Source organism: Schistocerca piceifrons, chromosome 5, assembly GCF_021461385.2.
Source record: "Schistocerca piceifrons isolate TAMUIC-IGC-003096 chromosome 5, iqSchPice1.1, whole genome shotgun sequence".
Classification (NCBI taxonomy): domain Eukaryota; kingdom Metazoa; phylum Arthropoda; class Insecta; order Orthoptera; family Acrididae; genus Schistocerca; species Schistocerca piceifrons.
Window position 1 is genome coordinate 245,478,065 of NC_060142.1, and position 25,326 is coordinate 245,503,390.

The window sequence follows — 25,326 nt, forward strand, 5'->3', positions numbered from 1 at the left end:
ACGCCCTCGCTCAAAGTCCGTCACCTGCACATACGGTTCACGTCCACGCTGTCGCGGCATGCTACCAGTGTTAAAGACTGCGATGGAGCTCCGTATGCCACGGCAAACTGGCTGACACTGACGGCGGCGGTGCACAAATGCTGCGCAGCTAGCGCCATTCGACGGCCAACACCGCGGTTCCTGGTGTGTCCGCTGTGCCGTGCGTGTTATCATTGCTTGTACAGCCCTCTCGCAGTGTCCGGAGCAAGTATGGTGGGTCTGACACACCTGTGTCAATGTGTTCTTTTTTCCATTTCCAGGAGTGTATTTCTCAACGATTGTTACCCGTGTTTTATGTTCCGTTTTATATTCCCGTTCTGGGATTTTTCTTGACACCCGTCTCCCTATGTTACTGAACGGGCGGAGCTTGCTGTCGTGCGCCCAAAAACCCCTCTACTACTACTACTACTGTTCGAACTAATGCTGCCTCACTGCAGCGTTGTTAAGGGCAACACACGTTAGCGTTCATATATTGCCGCAAAATGTGGTCGACGTAAACGCGCCTTAAGAAGCTCGTCGGGCGACGTACAGTGCCGAAATGAAAAGTACAACACCTTCACCGCGATGTCGCCAAACACGGGTGCGACCATCATGATGCTGTAAACAGAACCTGGATTCGTCCGAAAAAAATGACGTTTTGTCATTCGTGCACCCAAGTTCGTCGTTGAGTACACCATCGCAGGCGCTCCTGTCTGTGATGCAGCGTCAAGGGTAACCGCATCCATGGTCTCCGAGCTGATAGTCCATGCTGCTGCAAACGTCATCGAACTGTTCGTGCAGATGGTTGTTGTCTTGCAAACGTCCCCATCTGCTGACTCAGGGATCGAGACGTGGCTGCACTATCCGTTACAGCCATGCGGATAAGATGCCTGTCTTCTCGACTGCTAGTGATACGAGGCCGTTGGGATCCAGCACGGCATTCCGTATTACCCTCCTGAACCCACCGATTCCATACTCTGCTAACAGTCATTGGATCTGGATCAAGCCGAGCAGCATTGTCGCGATACGATAAACCGCAATCGCGATAGGCTACAATCCGACCTTTATCAAAGTCGGAAACGTGATGGTACGCATTTCTCCTCCTTACACGAGGCATCACAACAACGTTTCACCAGGCAACGCCGGTCAACTGCTGCTCGCGTATGAGAAATCGGTTGGAAACTTTCCACATGTCAGCACGTTGTTGGTGTCGCCACCGGCGCCAACCTTGCGTGAATGCTCTAAAAAGCTAATGATTTGCATATCACAGTACCTTCTTCCTGTCGGTTAAATTTCGCGTCTGTACCAAGTCATCTTCGTGGTGTAGCAATTTTAATGGCCAGTAGTGTATTACCTAGCGTATGTACGTCTTGGGCTCTTACAAGGCAGATGACGTCCTGTTCAAAAAATGGTTCAAATGGCTGTGAGCACTATGGGACTTAACATCTTAGGTCATCAGTCCGCTAGAACGTAGAACTACTTAAACCTAACTAACCTAAGGACATCACACACATCCATGCCCGAGGCAGGATTCGAACCTGCAACCGTAGCAGTCACGCGGTTCCGGACTGAAGCGCCTAGAACCGCACGGCCACCGCGGCCGGCTGACGTTCTGTGAACTGCAGTATCAGAAGGTGCGACGAAAAGCTCTCGTCCTCCCACCGCTAGCGGTAAAGCACCCAAGTGAAGCCCAGTAGGCAGCGGTACATGCTGTGCCGGGTGCTGGCTGGGGTAATTAATGCGAGCGCTCGGAAGCCGCGGCGTGACTGATCCCTGGCAGCGAGGCCTGGACTGGCCGTGGCTGGGCCCTGCGACCCAGATGGCCCGAATCATTTGTCCCCATTTGTCTGCGCCACGGCGCCCTGTAATCTCTCCCGGGCACTGCTGCTGTTTTGCCCCTCATCCGTCAGCGTAATGAGGTGCCGGACGGCCGCTTCCGAGAAGCGCGCTGCGCCGGGCGACACACTTAGGCCCGTCTGTAATTGACGCCTCGCTCACGGAGACGCCTGACGCGGTCGGGCGGGTGGGCGCTGGCTGCCGCCTGATGAGGTTCTCTTTCATCAGAGGGGGAATAAGTCTGGCACGTGGTGTCGTCAAAATAAATCCACTAAGACTGCCGCAGAGGCCTAAATGTGAACAAAGGAGGAGGTGCTGCAGTAAAGCGATTCCCTCAAGGACAAAATATGTGTCGGTTAAAAAAAAAAAAACGATCGAGTTGTTTACAGCTACTGGTGTTCCTCTCTTCTTGACTTCTTACGGTTTTCACAACCGGCGCCTTGGAAATAGCTACTAGGTGGTCCAATGCGTCGTCTTTTTTCCTCTGGGATCCAGCTCCACACCTTCTTTGGCCAGCTAATACCATCGTTTCATTTGGCCATACTGTAACTTTAAAAACTTCAATTACGTTCTTCCTCTGTCTTCGTCGTTCCGCGTGTTCGGTCAGAGGGTTAGATGCCCTCTGTAATAAAAAAAACTGAGTTAATCGATCAACAACGAACCTAAATGGATGTCTTACGACGTCCGCCCCGAGCAGATGCAACGAACAAAAGCGAACAAAATGAGATTAAAAGAAAAAAAAGTGGTCAGTGCGTCAAACTGCCACGCAGCCGGCACAGGTTCGATTCCCAGCCGATTCGGATATTTTCTCCACTCAAAATATGGATGTTGTGATGTCCTCACCGTCATTTCATCATCGACACGCAAGTCACCCAGCGTGGTGTCAACTGACAAGACTCGCAACTCGCTGGCCGACCATCCCTAGGTGGGAACTCCCCCTTTCTTTGAGATACGATCATTTCATTTCTGTTTCTCCATTTCTGATGTGGTTCATTTGAAACTTCAGCTCTTCTCCCCAGTAATCCATTTCCATGGCCACTAGCTGATAATTTTCTCTCGTTCTTGTAGCGTTTGTTTGTATAAACATTTTTCCTTTTGTTTTAGTACGTCAAAGGAGTATGTTTAAATCTCGAATAATACATCTGCTTTGTCTAAGCTCATTTTTAATATCTTCTAAAAGCTTTCCACTCGCAAGCATAGTTACGTGTAGGTATTTGAAAGAAGAGCACTATTTCCAGCGTCTAAAGCATCTACTATCATACACTCATTTTTCTTCGTGTGTATTTTTAAACACCATTTGTCATATTCTTCAGACAGCTTCCTCAGCATATTGTCAGAGTAATCATTATGTCCAGCAATTGTCACATGATGTGTTTTGCAACTGACGCGAAGGATACAAATTTGTTCAAAGGCAGGAGTCGAACCCAGCTCTCATGCTTACTAGGTAGATGTGCTAACCACTACGCGCATCTGCCTAGTGAGCAGGAAACCCGGGTTCGAATTCTGAACTTCGTAAAAATTTTCATCCGCTGCTGCAAACATCAAAATGTTTGAGACTTGAAAAGCGCTCTGGAACCTTATGGTCTCATCTAATTGTCACGTGCGTATCAGCGTATAGAAAAAAGTGCAATCTACCAACTGAGATTTCTATTTTCTTCTGAATATCTTGAATAATTATTGTAGGTGTATTTCAGTATCATAGCACATCTCTGCCGAAGCCCTTATCTCCTAACGTGTGACCAACATTCACTGAACTGGTTTCTTCATAATATAACTCCCTAACTGCATCATGTAGTGCACTAAGGCACCACTATTCCTCAGTATCAGCCGCAACTTATATAAAGGACCTTAAAACTTAGCAGCTGAAGGAAGCTTCTTCAGGGATGAAATAGCGTTGAAGTTCGTCAGGTAACGAATGGTGCTGGACTCCATTCATCTCATAACTCCATTCTTTTTCTACGCTACGCAGTTATACGGCTTCTACACTCGTCTCCAATATCGAATATCTATTTGTCGTTTCAAATCTCGAAAAGTTCACAGTCCATAACAACTTTAAACAGACCACAAAAATATACATGATACAAAAATCACATGCAGTTACTCTCCATTAATCCAAAGCGAATGTTATAACATCATCATCATCATCATTTAAGACTGATTATGCCTTTCAGCGTTCAGTCTAGAGCATAGTCCCCCTTATAAAATTCCTCCATGATCCCCTATTCAGTACTAACATTGGTGTCTCTTTTGATGTTAAGCCTATTACTTCAAAATCATTCTTAACCGAATCCAGGTACGTTCTCCTTGGTCTGCCCCGACTCCTCCTACCCTCTACAGCTGAGCCCATGAGTCTCTTGGGTAACCTTGCTTCTCCCATTAGTGTAACATGACCCCACCATCTAAGCCTGTTCGCCCTGACTGCTACATCTGTAGAGTTCATTCCCAGTTTTTCTTTGATTTCCTCATTGTGGACACCCTTCTGCCATTGTTCCCATCTACTAGTACCTGCAGTCATCCTAGCTACTTTCATATCCGTACCCTCAACCTTATTAATAAGGTAACCTGAATCCACCCAGCTTTCGCTCCCATACAACAAGGTTGGTCGAAAGATCTTATAACAGCAGACATAAAATTTTTAATGCGGAAAGATATGGTATTTTAATTTTAAAACCAAGAAACATTTATAAAGTAATATTTATAAAGTATAAAACAATAAAGCAAAAATACAAAGGCAAACGAGTTTTCTGCTGCTCTGGAAGAGAGGAGAAACAGAATTAAATTTCACAGTATAACGTGAACTTTATGAAACATTTAAAATTTAAAGTTTGAAATTTACTTCTTGCGGTTAACATTGTTCATAAAGGAAATTATTTTTTTCTTTTGTAAGTAAAAAATAGAAAAGAGGTAAAATTAGGTGGCAAGTTCTCGTTTCTTGCCATCTCTAGAATTGCGTCACCCGTTAAGGCGTATAAGGAATTATACGTAAAAAAAAAAACAATATACCGCTTGTTAAATATTACTTGAAGTTTCCAATGCAGATCTGTAAGTTACATTGACAAGTCGTGTGTAATGGGCTTGCATTGCTACTCACGTAATGAAATGGGCTGCTAACCAAGAGCAGCTATTTTGGTCCAGCGTAAGGAGGATCTTGATGCAGTTCTCACAACTGAAGTATTGGTTCTAAATAAAATGCCAGCGCCAACTGCTCTTTTCTATTTATTTTAAAAACCACTACCAGTTTGGACCCCAAGACCATTATCCAGTGATATATGTCAGGCGTCTTGAGAGAGTACCGTACAATTAGTCTCTCCCAGTTTCCATTCAACACACCTGAAAGAGAGAATACTGCGGAGAAATGGCTCAGCCACAGTTCAGGCGATTATTGCTAGGAAATATCTTTCACCATCCAGGGGAGAACTGTTCTGAAACTTCCGGGTCGACTAAAACTGTGTGACGGACCAAGATTCGAACCGAGAACCATGCCATTCGTCTTAGCGACCCATGTATTCAGGTACGACTCACAACTCGTCCTCGCGACTTTACTACCGGGAGTACGTGTCTCTTACTTTCCAGTCGTCTCTTAAGTTCCTCGGGACAAGAACTTCTTGAAAAGAGGACACTGTGCAGCAATGACTTGCCAACAGTTTAGGGCATTGTGTCACAATGATTCATTCTGAAAATTTTTGAGTGCTACAAAGCGGTTGCAAGCAGTATGAAAGTCGAGATGATTCATCATCATGCCGTAGCCCTACCCGTCAAACTGGTGCGTGCCAAGGAAGGCACAAAACCGCGTGGTAGCGCCTTGGCAGTTCTCCAAGGCGCACGCATGACGTCACACCAGGCTGCGTGAAATTGTCCTTTGGCTTGGCTTCCGTCCTGGACCGTGCGTCACACCAGCCAATCTGTTTCCAGGCGAGACTCCGGTAAAGAAGGGATCACGACGCTTCTTTTCCGCATTCCTCTGTGTAGTTCACTATGTTATCTCCTGTCGACATGAAACTGCACCGCCCACAAGTAGCCACTGTGATGAAGGCTGCTTCTAAGAGCTGACCTAAGTTGATGGCATTGTTACATTACATCCTGTAGCGGCCCACACACGCAAAATTACACTGAAGTGACCAAAGATATGGGAAACCTCTAATATAGTGTTGGACCTCTTTTTCCCCGGCGGAATGGAGCAGTTCCATCTGGCATGGACTCACCAAGTCGTTCGAAGTCCCCTGCAGAAATACTGAGCCAAGTTCTATAGCGGTCCTTATTTGCAAAGGTGTTGCTGGTGTGATGCAAGATTTTTTTCACGGACTGACCTCTCGGCTGTCCCATAAATCTTCGATGGTATTCATGTCGGGCGATTTGGGTCGCCAGATCATTCACTCGAATTGTGGAGTAGCGAACAACTGTGGCCCGATGACGTGGCGTATTGTCATTGTTGTTTGGGAACATGAAGTTCAAGAAAGATTCCAAATGGCCTCCTGGTAGCCAAAATAACAATTCCAATCAATTATTGGATCAGTTGGACCAGAAGACCAAATCCATTCGACGTTTAGCACAGCCCACACCATTGCGAAGTCACGACCAGCTTGCCAGTGCCTTGTTGACGGATATGATCCATGGCTTCGTGGAATCTGCGCCTCACTCGAACACTGTCATCAGACCTTACCACCCAAAATCGGGACTCATCTCACCAGGCCACCGTTTTCCAGTCCTCTACGGTCCAACCGATAAGGTAACGACCCTACGAGAGGCGCTGCAGGCGACATCGTATTGTTAGAGAAGGCGCTCGCATCGGTCGTCTGTTGCCGCAGCCCATTAACGCTAAATTTCGACCCACTGTCCTAACGGATACGTTCGTCGTACGTCCCACATTGAGTTCTGCAGTTATTTCACGCTGCGTTGGTTCACTGTTAGCACTGACAACTCTACCCAAACGCCACTGTTTTCGGTCATTAAATGAAGGCCGTCGGCCATTGCATTGACCGTGGTGAGAGGTAAAGCCTGAAATTTTGTATTCTCGGTACACTATTGACGATGAGGATCTCGGAATATTGAATTCTCTATTTCCGAAATGGAATGCCCCATGCATATAGGTCCAACTACCATTCTTCTTCATGCCTGTTAATTCCTGTAGTGCGGCCATAATCATGTCGGGAACCTTTTCATATGGATCACATGAGCGCAAATCACAGATCGGATATGCATCGCTCTTTTACGCATTTTGTACGCGATACTCCCTCGCTCTGTATACGCGCAGATCGCTGCCACATGACTTTTGTCACCTCAGTATATTTTACATAAATGTTCTGCAGCTATGAAAGTCTTTACTCGTATACCACTCATGATACGTCTCCACAAGCTGGAACTCGGGGACTTCAGGGAAGTTTCCACTCACATTGGAGCATTACGGACGGTCTCCTACGATTTTCTGCATACATACAGAATTTGGTCAGAGGCAATATAACAACTTCCTAAAGCATTTCATAAACCAGGAAAAAGTCACTTTTACAGATGCTGAGATTTCCAAGCACCTGAAAGTGGTGAATACGCGGGGCCTACTTGACGTAAGCTACACACGTAAAGCACTTCTAATATATCGTTCATGTTTCAGTCCAATTTGCACATTTTTTGATTGTATTGAGATCTAAAAACAAAATGAAACTAAATACACACATCAAAGAAGTTCTGCATCACCCCAGTTCCCAGAACTCCTGAAGATAGACGTTGACTGTGGATATTATATCACAGGCACAGTCCCTTTGACTGTTCAGAGATGTGACTAAACCCAACCAAAGATCTAAACAACCACGCATGAACGGCGCCCATTCGACGGAGGGGGTCCGACAGCCGATCTGTTCTGGTGTCATTCCACCAGGAAGGAGGTACACGCCTCGTGTTGTCTGTAGTTCAACCATGCCTAGATGGCCAGTACCGAAGTTCGACCGCGTCCGCATTGTTACTATGTGCCAGGAAGGGCTCTCACCAAGCGAATTGCCAGGCGTCTCGGAGTGAACCAAGGAGATACAGAGAGACAGAAACTGTATATGACACGCCTCGCTCATGCCGCTCAAGGGCTACTACTGCAGTGCATGACCGCTGCCTACGGATTATGGCTCAGAGAAACGCTGACAGCAACGCCACCATGTTGAATAATGCTTTCGTGCAGGCACAGGACGTCGTATTACGACTCAAACTGTGCGCAATCGGCAGCATGACGCACAACTTCACTCCCGACGTCCATGGCGATGTCCATCTGTTTCAACCACGGCACCATGTAGTGCGTCACAGATGGGCCCAGCAACATGCCGAATGGGACCGCTCAGGATGGCATCACGTTTTCTTCACTGATGAGTGTCGCATATGCCTTCAACCAGAAGATCGTCGGAGACGCGTTCGGAGGAAACCTGGTCAGGCTGAACGCCTTAGACACACTGTCCAGCGAGTGCAGCAAGGTGGAGGTTCCCTGCTGTTTTGGAGTGGCATTATGTGAGGCCGACGAACGCCGCTGGTGGTCATGGAAGGGGCCGTAACGGCTGCGATACGTGAATGACATCCTCCCACCGATAGTGCAACCATATCGGCAGCATATTAGCGAGGCATTCGTCTTATTGGACGACAATCCGCGCCACCATCGTACGCATCTTGTGAATGGCTTCCTTCAGGATAACGACCATCGGTCGACTAAAGTGGCCAGCATAGCATGTTCTCCAGACATCAACCCTATCGAACATGCCAAAGATAGATTGAAAAGCTCTATTTATGGACGACGTGACCCACCAACCACTCTCAGGAATCTACGCCGAATCGCCGTTGTCGAGTGGGACAATCTGGACCAATAGTGCCTTGGACAGTATGCCACAACGAATACAGGCATGTATGAATGTGTATGAATGCAAGAGGATGTGGTACTGGGTATTAGAGGTCCTGGTGTGGCAGCAATTTGGACCATCACCGCTGAAGGTCTAGCTGTATGGCGGTACAACACGAAATGTGTGGTTTTCATGAGCAATAAAAAGGGCGGAAATGATGTCTATGTTGATCTCTATTCCAATCTTCTGTACAAGTTACGGAACTCTCGGAACCAAGGTGATGCAAAACTTTATTTGATGTATGTATGTACTGACTGTTACTCTACAAAACGTATATGAATGTAGAATTTACTTACGTGGTTGCGTCAGCGACCCATCGTGTTCATGTCAGAACCACCCATCAGAACAGCATGATGTGAAACTGTGATCCATGCTTTAAATTGGTAACTGATGAAAGGAGGGGGTATGTGGGAATAGGAGAAGGGGAGAGGAGAAAATTGGAGAACTGGGAGAGGGGAAGGAATTGAGGGAGGGGAATCGGAGAGATGACAAGAGCCGAACGGATTTACATTTCGTAAAACTTCATAGTAACCTTCGTGATAAGAGAAAGTTATACGCTAAAAATAAAAACTAAAATTATGTAAAATACTATAGTTGTGATATTATGAGTATAAAAAGACGAGGAAGAGGTGTCCTGAGCGTATCTCGTTACACTCTATAAATAATTATAGTAACAAGTAAAATTATAAAAGTAGAATTATTTAAGAATTATCGCTAGAACATTAAGACTGTGAAACGATGGGGGGAGGGATGCAGTGATCACAACGGATTTGCATTCGGTAAAATACTGCAGTATCTTACATAAAAAGCGAAAGTTTTAGGCTAAAATTATAAAACGTATATAAAGATAACTGTGTAAACTGTAAAAGGCGTTTTAAACATGAACCTCAGTTTCGTACCACTGTACTCTGATATGTGGTTATAATACAGACGGGTTGTTGACGCAACTACGTAGGTAAATTCCACATTTACCTACAACGATTTCCTACTTCTTTATAAATGCAGACAGTACATATTTCGTTTACATTTGCTTTTAGATCTGAAGATGATTCAGGGGTACCGAAGCTAGTGACGTATTAAAAAAAATCTTTATGTGGAACTAAAAATAAAAATTAAATTAAATTTATTTTAAATATCGATACAGTTGTTGATCGCTCGGGACAATTACGATGGCTTTAGTGAAAGTTACACATTTTTATGACAGGCTAAGAAACTGGTCTTGCTATATTGCAGTGCCTGTGTTGTTAAGAGAAACGATGCAATGTACCTTCGGATATGCAAGCGTGTCTGAAGGAACAGGCAAAGCGGCGACTACAGGCGTTATGAAATACATCAAATGTATTCCCAGTGGCGAATGCAAACAACCATCAGCTGTATAAGGGAATGAAGACAGTGAAAATTTTTGCCGGACGCGGACTCGAACCCGTATTTCCCGCTTTACGGGAGCGGTCGCCTTAAACATTCTTTATTTTCACCCACAATCTTTTAGAAAATAAATGGTGAAAAAAATTTGTCAAGAGGTGAACGACAACCTGCTACCTTTGTACTTCCTTTTTTTCCCATCGGTTAGGGAACTTTATGTTTGTCCTGCACAATTAGTTCCTTGTGGGAAGAAGGAACGTCAACATTATATTCATAATGAAAAAATAAATAAACATAGTCACTCACCTGCGGCTGTTTACGATTTTTTTATTACAGTGGTGACTACACGTTCGGAATATACACTCCTGACGAATAGTTGCCCACAGCACCTACTTAATGTATGGGTCCTATGATACATGAGTCAATGAGTGCAAGTACTTATCTGGTTAACAAAAGGGCCTAAAGACGACGCATACGTAGCGCTGAAACCCCTGAATAATCAATACTTAGAAAAATACGGCTGTGATGTTCCACATCCATTACATTCACACCTGAAAAAAAAGCACAGCAGGACTCCGTCTTCAGGCCACAAGTGTCCCATCGAGACCATCCGACCGCCATGTCATCCTCAGATGAGGATGCGGATAGGAGGAGCGTTCGTTATGATGGTTTTCTTTGACCGGAGCCGCTATTATGCGGTCGAATAGCTCCTCAATTGGCATCACGCGACTGAGTGCACTCTGAAAAATGGCAACAGCGCATCCTGGCCCGGGTGGTCACCCATCCAAGTGCCGGCCACGCCCGACAGCGCTTAACTTCGGTGATCTGACTGGAACCGGTGTATCCATTGCTCCAAGGCTGGTGCCTACACCATTTTTATGAGTCATAGAACCGGTTGTGAGAATTAATGTACGAGAAAAGAAATAAGAAACGAAAGAAATGAAAAATGGCCTTTAGTACATGTATTTAACAACACAGCGTTTGCAAAATTAAGCTTCTGGTGTGCCTTAAATGGTATAAACATAAAATCATTGTGTATCAGCAGTCGACGAACAGCAATGAGGCTTGTACATTACACCAAAAATCAGTCCAAATGTAGAGTGGCTGAGTTATCAGGTACTTGTTTGGAATCGCTGGGAACAACGGGAAACAAATATCAGAGACTGGAGTGAAAGACTTCATCATGACTGCATGACTGTAATGGCACGGATGTAAGTAGGATATGTTCCTCGAGCGATGAAATGGCAGATATATAAAAGAAATAATTTATTGAATCAAATCAAAATGATAGCTCAATACGCCAAAGACTAGTATGCGCCGAGCAAGGTTGTTAGGGATAGGAAAGACCCATAGTAGTAAAATACTCAGGAGGTTGCTACGAAAGGAAAGAGCGCAACACGTATGTAGGCATAGTTGGAATACAAAAACTGAACTAACGCAAAATGAGGCAGCAAAGGGATTAATGCTAGAAGCATTCAATGATCTCGAATAATTCCAAGATCTAAGAAAAGACCGAGTTGAGGAGCTAACGTATGGTGAGCATGTGACATTAGAGAGTATGCTGGAGAAACTCGAATGTGTATCGCGGCAGTGCGCAAAGACGTCTGACGGAAGTCAGATTGTGGCCGCAACTTCTGCTGACGCTGCTATTGATGATGACATTGTTACATTACGCTTTTTAGTGTAACATAATAGTAGTGCAAAGGAGATTTTCCTCGCCCTGAATGAGTAAGTCGCCATGTGAGCCAATAACTTCATCCATCACTAACTGCATTGTTTTTCATTTAGTTATCAATATTAAGATTACCAAGTCAAACTCCTTCACCAAACCCTGAGGAGAAGCATACAGGCGTGCGACGTGATAGTGGAGCTAACACTCTATAATATAGATATATGCGCTACTGGAATGTGTACGTGCAGCTGTCTAATATGCCTTGTGTCTCTTTGCAGGTTGCTGATGGCGGCCAGTGTGCTGATGGTCTCCTATGGCAAGACTGCCAGCAAGTATCCGCTGCAGGTAAGTTCAGTCAGTTCTCAGTAACCATTATATTGGCTGTAAGCGTATCATCTTGTATGTATTGTCCCTCTGAGTGAAATGGTTCACTTTTTAACTAAGGAGATACAAGAGGATGGTTCAACTTGAAACTATGTTTTAGACCTGCAAGTTAGGTACATATACCGGGTGTCCCAAGAGAAATTGTCAGTATTCTCCGGATATGACAACAATGATCATTCGAAGCAACAAATACTTGAATTAAAAACAGTCTTGGTTACAGCTTATTCTTTTACTAACAAAGCATTTCGCCATCTCGGGGTAGCTTCCGATCATCTTAAAATTTTCCTTTTACAACATATTAAAAATAATAAAACGGCTCTGTGGTAGACGGAAGCTCGCGTCGAATCAAATGGATTCGCCCAGACCTTCGCCTTTTCCAACATTTTAAGAACCATAGAAAGGCTCTATTCTAGGGTGACACACGCGAGCTCATTTGTTCGAGCCGTGCTTCAGTCTACCACAGAGCCGCTTTATTATTTTTAATTTGTTGTAAAAGGAAAATTTTAAGACAATTTGCAGATGCCCCACGAAGGCAAAACTGTAAGTTCATGCGGATGAGTAGGAATATCAAACCTGTAATGTTCGGATACAGTATTGGGGTCTAATAGTATCTTGCTTGACACAGTCAGTCGTTTAAATATTAGAGCGTAACGTTGCAAAGCGATATGAAATGGAACGAGCATGTGAGAACTGTGGAAGGGAAGGCGAATGGTCGACTTCGCTTTGTTGAGAGAAGTTTAGGATGAGTATACACCGGTAAAGGAAACCACATTTAGGACGATGGTGCGACCTATTCCTGAGTAATGCTCAAGTGTTTGGGATCCGTACCAGGTTGGACTGAAGAAAGACATCGAAGCAATTCAGAGGCGGTCTGCTAGATTTGTTACCGATAGGTTAGAACAACACGTCAGTGTTACGGAGATGCTTTAGGAACGCAAATGGGGATTCCTAAAGGGAAGGCGACGTTCTTTTCGAAAAACACTACTGAGAAAATTCAGAGAACCAGCATCTGAAGCTGACTGCCGAACGATTCTAATGCCGCCAACATACATTGCGTGTAAGGACTACGAAGATAAGATAACAGGAATTAGGGATAATACGGAGGCATGGAGACAGTCGTTTGCCCTCGCTCTATTTACCAGTGGAACAGGAAAGGTTCAAATGGTTCAAATGGCTCTGAGCACTATGCGACTCAACTTCTGAGGTCATCAGTCGCCTAGAACTTAGAACTGATTAAACCTAACTAATCTAAGGACATCACACACATCCATGCCCGAGGCAGGATTCGAACCTGCGACCGTATCGGTCACGCGGTTCCAGACTGAAGCGCCTAAAACCGCACGGCCACACCGGACGGCGAACAGGAAAGGAAATGACTAGTAGTGGTACAGGATACCACGCACCGTAAGGTGACTTGAGAAGTGTCTACATAGACGTACATGATCGCGAAACACGTTGTTAATAAAAGTATGGTCTACAACCAAGGCTGTTTTAAATTCAGATATTCTACATATGGTTCCTGTACCAGACGGCCTAATGAAGTGGAAGAAGTGTTACGAAGCAAAAATGTCTGCTGGACATGGGCTGTAAAATGGATACCTTAAGAGCCATGAGCCCATGTTCATCTTCGAAACTGCGAAACTCATCTCTTCTGTTGAAGAAGTGTTCGTAGCTCTTACGCTGTATGCACATAGCGAGTTCGCAACGTCGTTTTCTTCCGCGTTTCATCATTGCGTGTCAAACAATGGAACGGTACACACTACAGCTGTAACCTGCAAGCTACCGCTCCTCTGCAGCGATATCGCTGCGAAGCAGCAACCGTTGCAGGCGAAGCAACAGCTTGACGTCAGCCTGCCGTGGGTGCAGCCGATTTCGACGCGGAATTTTTCGTTAAAGGGTAAAAAAATACGCAAAAATATATGTTTTGCTGCGAAACCGAATCAGGAGAGAGATGGTATAGGTAAACATTACTGTTAAATTATTTGTTTCTGTTCTAGCGGTGGCGTTTCTGCTCGGTTGTAGCCATTTAAAACTTGAATTAAAGCTAAGCACCTTCAGTGAACAATAACAGTTTAATATAAATTCTGTTAGCGAGACCGGTTGAATGCTTTATTGCACTGCAGCCATAATTGTACACATTTCAAAAGTCATATACTGTACTTTATGGCCTATAAGACACTACATGCTATAAGGTACACCTTAATTTTCAAGCCCGTTTTGAGATAACATTTTACCATTTGTATTGTTGGACTACAAAGCAATATTCTCTCTTTGCCTTACTTCCACTCTGGTTTCCTTTCGATGTTGAGAAATAAAACGATGGAAAGATCGTATTTTCTCCTCATACTCTTGTGGCATTTTCTGAGATATTTTGGTTTTGGTTCGCATGCTAAGTCCATGACACTTCATAAGGCTATAGCACCAACCAACTCAACCCTCAAAGTCTGTTAGTTCCACCGCAGCGCTAGCTTATTTGAATCGTTTTTGTATTAATTCCGATGCCATTCTGAAGGTGTCCTTCAATCCATTTCAGTATGTCATCTTCTAGTTTGGGCCATTTTGTATTCAATACACAACTTGCACATTTACTCTTCCTCACTTTTTTTACTTCTTATTTACTAGCCCGCCAACCTCGAATGACTTTTTTCTGTTGGCGGACGGCCGAAATGCCGCTCAGCTGCTCTGTGTCCATGTTCTTCTGCGCATGTTATTACTTTCAATTTATAGCCCACATCATACCTTTAATTTTTTTCCTTTAAGAAACTGGCTATTGACAAAAATATTGTGCTGTTACCGATAAGGGAAATCACTTTCAATTCAAGTTCATTAGCACCACAGACTGCAGTTGGCGCACCATTGGCTAGACTGTGTTATGGGTTTGTGACGGCAGTGCGGGAGAGAGGCAACCCATGTTCGTCGCAACGGTGCACTGCTGCTGCCAGTTGAATGTTGCCTAATAGGGATAGGTTTCCCCCTGCAGCATCGAATATATGGCCATTTTTAAGACTGGCGGGTGTTTTGAATCATACACTGGACATTTTTATATTAATTTCGAGCATAAGACGCATTTGAATTTTGGGGGCAATTTTCCGAAGAAAAAAGTGCGTCTACGTAAAATCCAGCAGATTCGAATGGTGTTTCACGTTCTGGAATAAACTGATTCACTGCTGACTATTGTTGTTGATACAGATAGAGATACATTTGTCCTTCGACAGTACTTTGTCAGCGTCGCTAATGAACTAATCGCGAAGATATTTCTTTTACAATTCGTGAACGTCCTCCATAAGATGAACAGATTTCATTGTCCAGATTAGATATCACGCGGTTCAAACACAGTGCATTTTTGGCCAGCTTTATTTTGTGACATTCTGTATCCCTTATGCATGCAAGACACACAGATTTACAAACTTCCCGTAGAATTTTATACAGTGTTGTGTGGCCGATTCTGTATTGATAATAGAGATTAATTAGAGTGCAGCCACTGCCCAGACATCAGGAAGCGATGAACAGTTCACGCTGCAGCTATTATTTTACTGACAATTCATCAAACGACAATATGTTCATTCAAAAATTAAGAATTTACCTTCGTCTTCTCTTAAACCCATAAACGCTATTTTCAGCAGCCGTGAAGTAACCATTGAGTCCAAAACCTCCTGTTGCGTTGATTAATATATTCTTAAAAGAAATGAACAAATACTACCTGCTTTCTCCTGCCTACGTGAATACTGACTTGGTTCCTATCTAGTACTGTACTGCTGCACGATTACCGCTATCGCAGCCGTGTTTGCACTGAAACGATTTCTGATGCCGCGATTTCGATGCGAGCATGCGCGTCTGTCACTCGATTGCGTTCATCGAGCCTTAAGGTATGCAAATAGAGACCACCAAATAGTAAAGCTCCGATTCTTTAGAGAATGGAGTTCCCCTTTTGTAGAACAGCTTCAGAAGTCTAATTACTTTACTATTTCGGTTTAAGCTAGTAAACGAGAAAACGTTTAGAAAAGTGCTCCTTTTTAAATATATATGATATTACAGTGCCTATGTTGTTCAGAAGTATGATGCAATGTTCACAGACACTGCGGCGACGACAGCCGCTATGGAATAGCTAATGGAATGCCTAATGGAATGACGACAATGAGAAGTTGTGCTGTACTGCGACTCAAATTAAGATTTCCCGCTAATCCGGAACGGTCACCTTACCATTAGGTATCCGAACACGTCTCAAGGCCACACCCAAATGGGCCAATAGGTGCTCTGTTGATTTAAAACATGATGTGTAAACATCCTACGTCAAAGTGACTGAAATTCGTCTGGGTATTATGCCGCGTCATTGCTAAAAACTAACAACAATAACAAACTAAAACCGACTTTTCGGTCGAATTGCAACGGCCTTACACAGGGCACGAGTGGTTTTGCATGGGGATAGGTGCTTCTATTTATTACAGACTATCGATGTCTGACGTCACAGTTGTAAAACTACGTTCTTAAAGAACGTCTCGGTCGGGCACACAGTTTAATCTGCCAGGAAGTTTCAAATCAGCGCACACTCCGCTGCAGGGTGAAAATCTCATTCTGGAAGCATCCCCCAGGCTGTGGCTAAGCCATGTCTCCGCTATATCCTTTCTTTCAGGAGTGCTAGTTCTGCAAGGTTCGCAGAAGAGCTTCTGTTAAGTTTGGAAGGTAGGAGACGAGATACTGGCAGAAGTACAGCTGTGAGTACCGGGCGTGAGTCGTGCTTCGGTAGCTCAGATGATAGAGCACTTGCCCGCGAAAGGCAAAGGTCCCGAGTTCGAGTCTCGGTCGGGCACACAGTTCTAATCTGCCAGGAAGTTTCATATCTACGTTCGTATATCCTACGTCAAGTGCGCAAATTTTCTTTGTTGGTTACCGGTTTCGGCTAATTGACAAGCCATCCTCAGATCTAGAACACAGAAGTCTGCATATAAAAAGTGAACAATAAAAAATACATTCAGTATTTGAATTTCCACTGTGCAATACATTACGAGTCTAAAAGTTGTCCAGTGTGTGACGATCATTACACACCGTCATATTCTTACAGCTAAGTCGCCCTAGTTAAATAAAAAAAATGGGAAAATTCTAAAACGTGACAATACAAACACGCAAAAAATAATTTGAGTAATATCAAATACTCACCTAAAATGAAAAATCCTAGTTCGTTTTGCAAATTGACAACGTTAATCACTAAATAGATTTTGTTACAGTGCCTGTATTGCCACATCTGTGGAAACGATCCACAGCAACGATAGTTGTATCGTCCATGAGTAGTTGTAAACAAGATATCACGTCTAATATTTATAACAGGGGAAGTAAGTGACAGATTCATGGCTACACGAAAACACTAATTACTAGATGGCGCTACCATCCAACACATTTAATACAGTCGTGACTCTAGTAAGGCAAACTGTTGTGGACTGACAAGACAGCCAGTCCACAGTGACGGGTAACCGAAAGGCACGCGCTTAAACTCAAGCAGGTTGGCGTGAGGTCTGAAACAGGATACGTAATGAATGCTATAAAGAAAAGTACGTAGCTGCTGGAATACTTAACTTTAATCCATCAATTGTATACATCGTTCTTGATGAGACATGCTTCATACGATAACTATCAATTGCTATGGTGCCTTGCTAGGTCGTAGCCATTGACTTAGCTGAAGGCTATTCTATCTTCTCTGCAAATAAACGAGGCTTCGTCAGTGTTGCATCGCTAGCTAAGTCGTCCGTACAACTGGGCGAGTGCTAGTAAGTCTCTCTAGACCTGCCGTGTGGCGGCGCTCGGTCTGCAATCACTGATAGTGGCGACACGCGGGTCCGTCGTATACTAGCGGACCGCGGCCTATTTAAAAGGCTACCACCTAGCAAGTGTGGTGTCTGGCGGTGACACCACACAAACAATGTTAATATAATGAAATTGTTTTATAAATTTACGTTACATAAATGCAAGAAATTATGGTCATATCAGTACATTTGTAGTATTTTGGCTCTGAGCATTATGGGACTCAATATCTGAGGTCATCAGTCCCCTAGAACTTAGAACTACTTAAACCTAACTAACCTAAGAACATCACACACATCCATGCCCGACGCAGGATTCGAACCTGCGACCGTAGCTGTCGCGCGGTTCCAGACTGAAGCGCCTAGAACCGCTCGGTCACCCCGGCCGGCACATTTGTAGTAAATAAACACTAAATATTATCGGTTCGTTAAATAATAAAAAAACGTCAAGTTCTGGATGTCACGGAATTACATCAAAAATGCTACTGGAGACTGTGCATTATTCTAAACGGAGAAAAATATAACGGAATTACTGATCAAAAAATATTACTGAATATTAGAACAAAGTAATATCGTAACCCAAGGTCTAGTTGCGAGATGCAACCATCTCGATGAATGGCTATGGAACGAACCAGTCATTATATACGTGACTAATCAACAGTAGTGTATCTGAGCCCTTAAGTCTTACAGAAGATAAAAAGTAATACAGAAAGACAAAAATATTATCAGAGTGGAATGCCTAATGGAATGACGACAATGAGAAATTGTGCTGTACTGCGAATCAAATTAAGATTTTCCGCTAATCCGGAACTATTTGTTACAGAATGTAGCATGAACCGCTGATATGTCCAATGTACATAAAATACAATAAGCCGATGACTAATGAACAATATTCCGTTTACTTTTTTAATACGTTTGTGAAATCAATCACATTCAAAGTCCGAAATCCAGAAGCCATAAAATACACACATAATACACATCTAGCTTACGGTCTAGGTGTTTCTTACTTTGCTTACCGTCTACAAGCACTAAATACATAAAAGTGAAATAGTGTTGTAAACTGATGCCTACGAGTAAGTACAAACGGCACTATACAGGGTGTTCCCGTAAGAACGTACAAAGAGGATGCTTCGCTGTATAATATGAGGTAGGGAACCTGTGGTCGGAGCAGCCAGCTTAAGGAGATAATAGGAATAAAATCACACTACTGCGTATTCTTTTATTTACATTAGTTCACTGCAAATACCATCATTGACACCATGAAGGTACCATTTGTACTGTGTCTTACTAAATGTGCTGAAACTGACGGCAGTCAACGTCGATGCAAGCATGTCATCGGCGAACAATATTCTGAAGCACCCTGCCATATAACCCTGGTGTGTTTCGAATCACATCCCAGGCAGCTACAATTCTGGCAGCTAATTGCATCTCTGTATCCACTTGGGTCTCATATACAAGTGGCTTTAGATATCCCCATAGGAAATAATCAAAGGGATTCAGGTCAGGTGAGTTCGTAGGCCATGGAATAAGACTTCCCCTTCCAATCCAACGGCCAGGAAACACTGTACCGGCACTGCTTCATCGTATTGTACTCTACGTCTCTGAATAGCACTGAGTAATGAATGGGTCTGTCGTTGATTCATAGCACGTTCTGTCATGAGACACCGTAAATACGATACAACAGAGCCACCTTATGGAGAAATGAAGCAAACAAAATTTGCATCACAAAGCCCTGGTATCTAGGCTCGTCCTCCTTGTTTCGTTGCAGGAAATAAAGAACTTAAACTCCGTCCGATCAGGCCTTGAAAGGCCCAACGGTACCGATCGTCCGCCGTGTCTTCCTCACTACACAGGCGTCACTGGATGCGGATGGGGAGGGCCATATGGTCAGCAAACCGCTCTCCCGGCCGAATGTCAGTTTACGAGACCGAAGTCGCAACTTCTCAATCAACTAGCTCCTCAGTTTGCCTCATAAGTGCTGAGTGCACCCCGCTTGTCAACAGCGCTCGGCAGGCCGGATGGTCACTCATCCAAGTGCTAGCCCAGCCCGACAGTGCTTAACCTCGGTGTGGAAGTAAAGAATGTACACGTAAATAAAGAGCACAGTACGTGTAAACCTGTACGCATGTTAGTTGTAAATAAGCTGGGTGGACAAGTTTACTTGCATGTCTCATTAAGCTGGCTTCTCCGACCTCAGGTTCCCTATCTCAAATTGTTGAGTGGAGCATTCTCTATGTCCTGTTACATTTTTGCACGCTCTTGCGGAATCACTCTGTTTGTGCCAATTAATAAAACATCAGTAATTAGTAAAATATGTATGTAAACGGGAGTAAAAAGAGATGTCAATTACAATCATGAGTAGCCTTGCGTCAGTGTATCAGATAAAGAAAAATTGTTTACCAACTCATCGTAAGCTAGAGGATAACACATTTTATTTAACTAGGGCCACATAGCTCTAAGATTACGACGATGTGTAATGATTGCCACTCACAGAACAACATTTAAGATTGCAAAGTACCGCATAATGGAAATTCAAACAATGAATGTATTTTTTATTGTTCACTTTTTATACGCAGTTTTCTGTATTTTAGATCTTAGGACCGTTCGTCAATGAGACGAAACCGGTAATAAATAAAGTAAATTTGCGATCTGACGTAGGATTTTTATTCGCATGTGTTTCAACTATTGTTGGTTACGTTAAGAAGACAGTGACGGGGACTTTTGAGTCCGCAACAGTTCGGAAAAGCTTGGAAGAAAACTATAAAGGCAGTCGGCAAGGCCCACACAAGGGCGGCTTTTTTCCGCCTTATTTTGATTCGTGGAACAGCAGCGTGCTCATTGTTACTGAAATCACAGCAGCCCACAAAAGAAAGAAGCCAGTGCTCCAGAATGGAATGTCTGGCATTACATTTTTTGAAGAGAAGAAGGTGATTGTCGTAACATCTCACTGCGATCAACCACATGATGCTGCAACAGGCTAAACTGGAGGTTTTGCAGAATCACGGAAATTACTTCTACAGATGTATGAGAATATTGTGATGAATAAAAACTCCGTACTCCAGATTTTTAGAGGGTCAAGTGCCCCCCTTCCCCCCCCCCTCCCCCCTCCCCCACTCCCCCCTCCGCCCCCTCGCCTACGGACGCCTATTATCGTAAGAATTTCCCGATAACGTCTACATCTCAATCACTACTCCGCGACCTGACAGTGTGTAGCGGATGGTACTTCTGGTACCACCAACTGATACCCCTTTGCCTACTCCACTCGCGAATGACACATGGGAAGAATGATTGTACATATTAGTACTAATTTCTCGAGTTTTCTCATCTCACAGAGATACAATAAAAAGAAGTCAAATATATGATGATCGCTAAAGTAATAAATAGTATCTCCCGTCGGCTTGCATCTCTAAATCCACACTTCAGTAGATTCTCTGATAACCATTACTACAAAGTGACAGAACTTTGTAATAAATAAAAAGTATGTTCCTAAATTCCAGCCCCCCTCCCTCCCTAGCGGACGCCAATATACCGGACATTCATTCACCCAGCAGTTGGAATGCAACTGTTTGAATATTGCGGCAGTCATTAAGACTACCGATTTGTGCCGATGTGAATCGATTAGAACTGGGGAGCAAAATGACACTGCTACAATGCCAGACGGTAGCACCTGCTCTTTGTATTAAATCTTATGGCGAGAGGTGGGTGGGGCTGTATGATTGAAGCGGTGCGTTATGGCACCTAGAATTTTGGAAATAAAGTTCACGGCTCCCCTCCCTCCTAGCGGGCTCACCTCTACTGACATTTACGGACAAATTCCGCACTACATAGGGGTGTCCGAATAATCTGGTTTCCTCTCTTAATACAATGTTGTTGACATATTTTGCATGCGGTCAGTCAAATTTTTGATTATCTCCTCACATCAGTTACAAGAGCTTTTTTTTGTGCTTTTGTCGAGCCGTACGGAATCGATAGCCAACGAATCTCTCCCACAGCTGAAAGCAATGAAAAGTCGAATATAGTGCGTTCACCAGTACAGAAGATCATCCTTCTTTTCACACCCTTTCAAACTGCTTTTCAAACTCTCCCTGTTTTAGCAATAATAAATGACCAGTTTTGAAGCATGTGTTGTACAGGGTGTTACAAAAAGGTACGGCCAAACTTTCAGGAAACATTCCTCACACACAAGTAAAGAAAAGATGTTATGTGGGCATGTGTCCGGAAACGCTTGATTTCCATGTTAGAGCTCATTTTAGTTTGGTCCACCAACGCTCAATGGAGCACGTTATCATGATTTCATACGGGATGCTCTACCTGTGCTGCTGGAACATGTGCCTTTACAAGTACGACACAACATGTGGTTCATGCACGATGGAGCTCCTGCACATTTCAGTCGAAGTGTTCGTACGCTTCTCAACAACAGATTCGGTGACCGATGGATTGGTAGAGGCGGACCAATTCCATGGCCTCCACGCTCTCCTGACCTCAACCCTCTTGATTTTCATTTATGGGGGCATTTGAAAGCTCTTGTCTACGCTACCCCGGTACCAAATGTAGAGACTCTTCGTGCTCGTATTGTGGACGGCTGTGATACAATACGCCATTCTCAGGGCTGCATCAGCGCATCAGGGATTCCATGCGACGGAGGGTGGATGCATGTATCCTCGCTAACGGAGGACATTTTGAACATTTCCTGTAACAAAGTGTTTGAAGTCACGCTGGTACGTTCTGTTGCTGTGTGTTTCCATTCCATGATTAATATGATTTGAAGAGAAGTAATAAACAACATGGAAAGTAAGCGTTTCCGGACACATGTCCACATAACATATTTTCTTTCTTTGTGTGTGAGGAATGTTTCCTGAAAGTTTGGCCGTACCTTTTTGTAACACCCTGTATGTTACTTTTATGTTATATCTGAATACAGGCATCTGATGGGCGCTTGTAGAATCTCAAAAGGTGATTCTGTATCACTTTAAGCATGTTAAAGACAATCAAGTTTTACTTCTTGTGAACTGATATATGTATTACTATCGCTGGAAACATAACGATTGCTGTATGCCATTTCTCTTCATATGTCTTGTTCATGCAACAGAATAATGGCTGTAACACAGTGTGATTCTGTGCACAACCATCGCCTGAAGTCACAGGATAACATTTACCTTCCTTCACACTGAAATCTTATCCCTACATTGCATTTTCACTTGTGATTTCACAAGAGACCATGAGACAGGTTTTCAGTGCCCTAAAACATCCCACTCGATATGAAATCTGACGCATAAGTCGACAAAGGCAATGTGACTAAGTTTTGTTTTGTATTTCGTAGAGACAAGGAACTTTCTTATAGAGAAACGCAATAACTATAGCGGGACTTACCACAAGATAAACCAAGAAGAAAAAATGGCTCTGAGCACTATGGGACTTAACATCTGTGGTCATCAGTCCCCTAGAACTTAGAACTACTTAAACCTAACTAATCTAAGGACAGCACACAACACCCAGCCATCACGAGGCAGAGAAATTCCCTGACCCCGCCGGGAATCGAACCCGTAAACCAAGAAGAAACCGAAACCATAATCCCTACATCAAATCTCACGTAGTTAATCGCTGATCGTGCCTATGAATTACACCTAATAGGTATAATTCGTGCAGTGTAAAAGTTTTGCACTTTGTATCCTATAATACATAATAACACGAAAAATCTGAGCTAGTGTGACAGCAAAATGTAGAAGTTTTCGTCGTTGAAACAACATACCTTAAATTTCCACTGCAAAAAGAAAACTGAAAAATTCATTTAAAAATAAGAAAGTTCCGTCATTGCTGGAGGCAGTTAATTCTCTCTTCTTGAAATGGAATTCTTAAATGATCGAATGCGAAGATTTGAAAAAAGATCAGAAAGAATGAACGGTAAGTTCGTAAGAATAGCAAATTGCAAAACTCCGCCCGAACAGGCCATGAAGGCCCAACGGTACCGACCGGCCGCCGTGTCATCCTCAGCCACCAGTCACCACTGGATGCGGATATGGGGAGGCACGTGCTCAGCACACCGCTCTCCCGACGGCATCTCAGTTTACGAGATCGGAGCCGCTACTTCTCCATCAAGTTGCTCCTCGGCTCGACAGACCGGATTGTCACCCATCCAAGTGCTAGCCCTACCCGACAGCTCTTAACTTCAGTGATCTGACGGAAACCGGTCTTACCACAGTGGTAAAGCCGTTGGCAATAACAAATTAAACTTAATGTATATTGTTCAGAAAATGAATACAAAACGACATGTTTCACATACAAGTGTCCTTCAACGGACCACATGACTTTAAATGACTAGATTTAGACAAAAGGCAAAGAAAATCACTCTATATTCTTATTAACGCCCATGATAAAATTTAGTGAGTGAAAAAGCAATGATACAACCAACTTCAAGCCCGGATAACTAAACGTAAATACGACGTTAATTTCGAAGTGTTTCACGCAAACTGTAAAAGGGAATAAAAAAAGAGCAAAAACAAAACGAAGAATGTCTCCAACCCAGCCGGAAATAGAGCCCATGGTCTCTGGCATGGCATACGGCCACGGTGACCACACAGCCACGGAGGCGGAACAAACAGAAGTAGGGATGTGTCTTTTCGTCTGCTGATTATTCGGTCCTCGCTAAACGATTCTGCCTGCCAGGTATTTCTATTGGCTGGCTCAGTTTAATCGACTTGCTTTAGACGTGACTTGCAGTTCCCATAAAAAGATAAGGTTCTCTAGAAGACGGGTAAATGATTAGATTCCTTGACACAGCCAAGTGCTTATCAATGGGCGCATGAATGCATGGCGAGAAAGATGTCTCACAGTAAATGACACTATTGGCATAAATAAATCTAGAGGAAACGTACAAAAATCATAATTTTGTCATTATTTACGGCTTAGGTGTTTCACACAAAAAGGAAAAAAAATAAATAAGCCTCTCACACATATAGGTATCTCTTACCTATTGAGGAATAAAAAATGATTTAGTAGTACAGGTAACAGTAATCGTCAGTGTGTGCGGGTGACGTCCACCAGTTATTTTATTCGCTGTATGCCTTGAAATAATGCAAACAACCTGACGTACAACTCAAGGGCGTTTCACTTATTGCTGGCGTTTATTCGTAGCTGAGTACGACAGAGCAGCTAATACTCTTAGTGCTAAATTGTGGGATAGTAAACAACTTTCCGGAGCATTTCTCGTGTATCTGTAACGAGGAATTGGTTCGTAGATAACTCAATACTGAGTTTTTAAGGCCGGAACGGCTGTGGGACGGGAGGCCAAATTGCTCTCCGGTCGCGACCATTACACCCAATTTAGTAGCTCAGAATCGATACTGTCGTTCGGAGAACTGAAATAGGGACCCACTTAATGCATCGGCCGATGCGCGATACG

At 43.7% G+C, this 25,326-nt stretch overlaps 1 protein-coding gene across 1 annotated transcript in view; it reads left to right on the top strand.

Annotated features, from left to right (window-relative positions):
• LOC124798913 (thrombospondin type-1 domain-containing protein 4-like) overlaps window positions 1-25,326 on the top strand; it is a 217,450-nt gene that overhangs the window by 92,728 nt on the left and 99,396 nt on the right. The window contains exon 3 of the mRNA XM_047262444.1: window positions 12,030-12,096. Coding sequence (XP_047118400.1) covers window positions 12,030-12,096 — 67 coding nt within the window. The remainder of the gene's footprint in view (window positions 1-12,029; window positions 12,097-25,326) is intronic.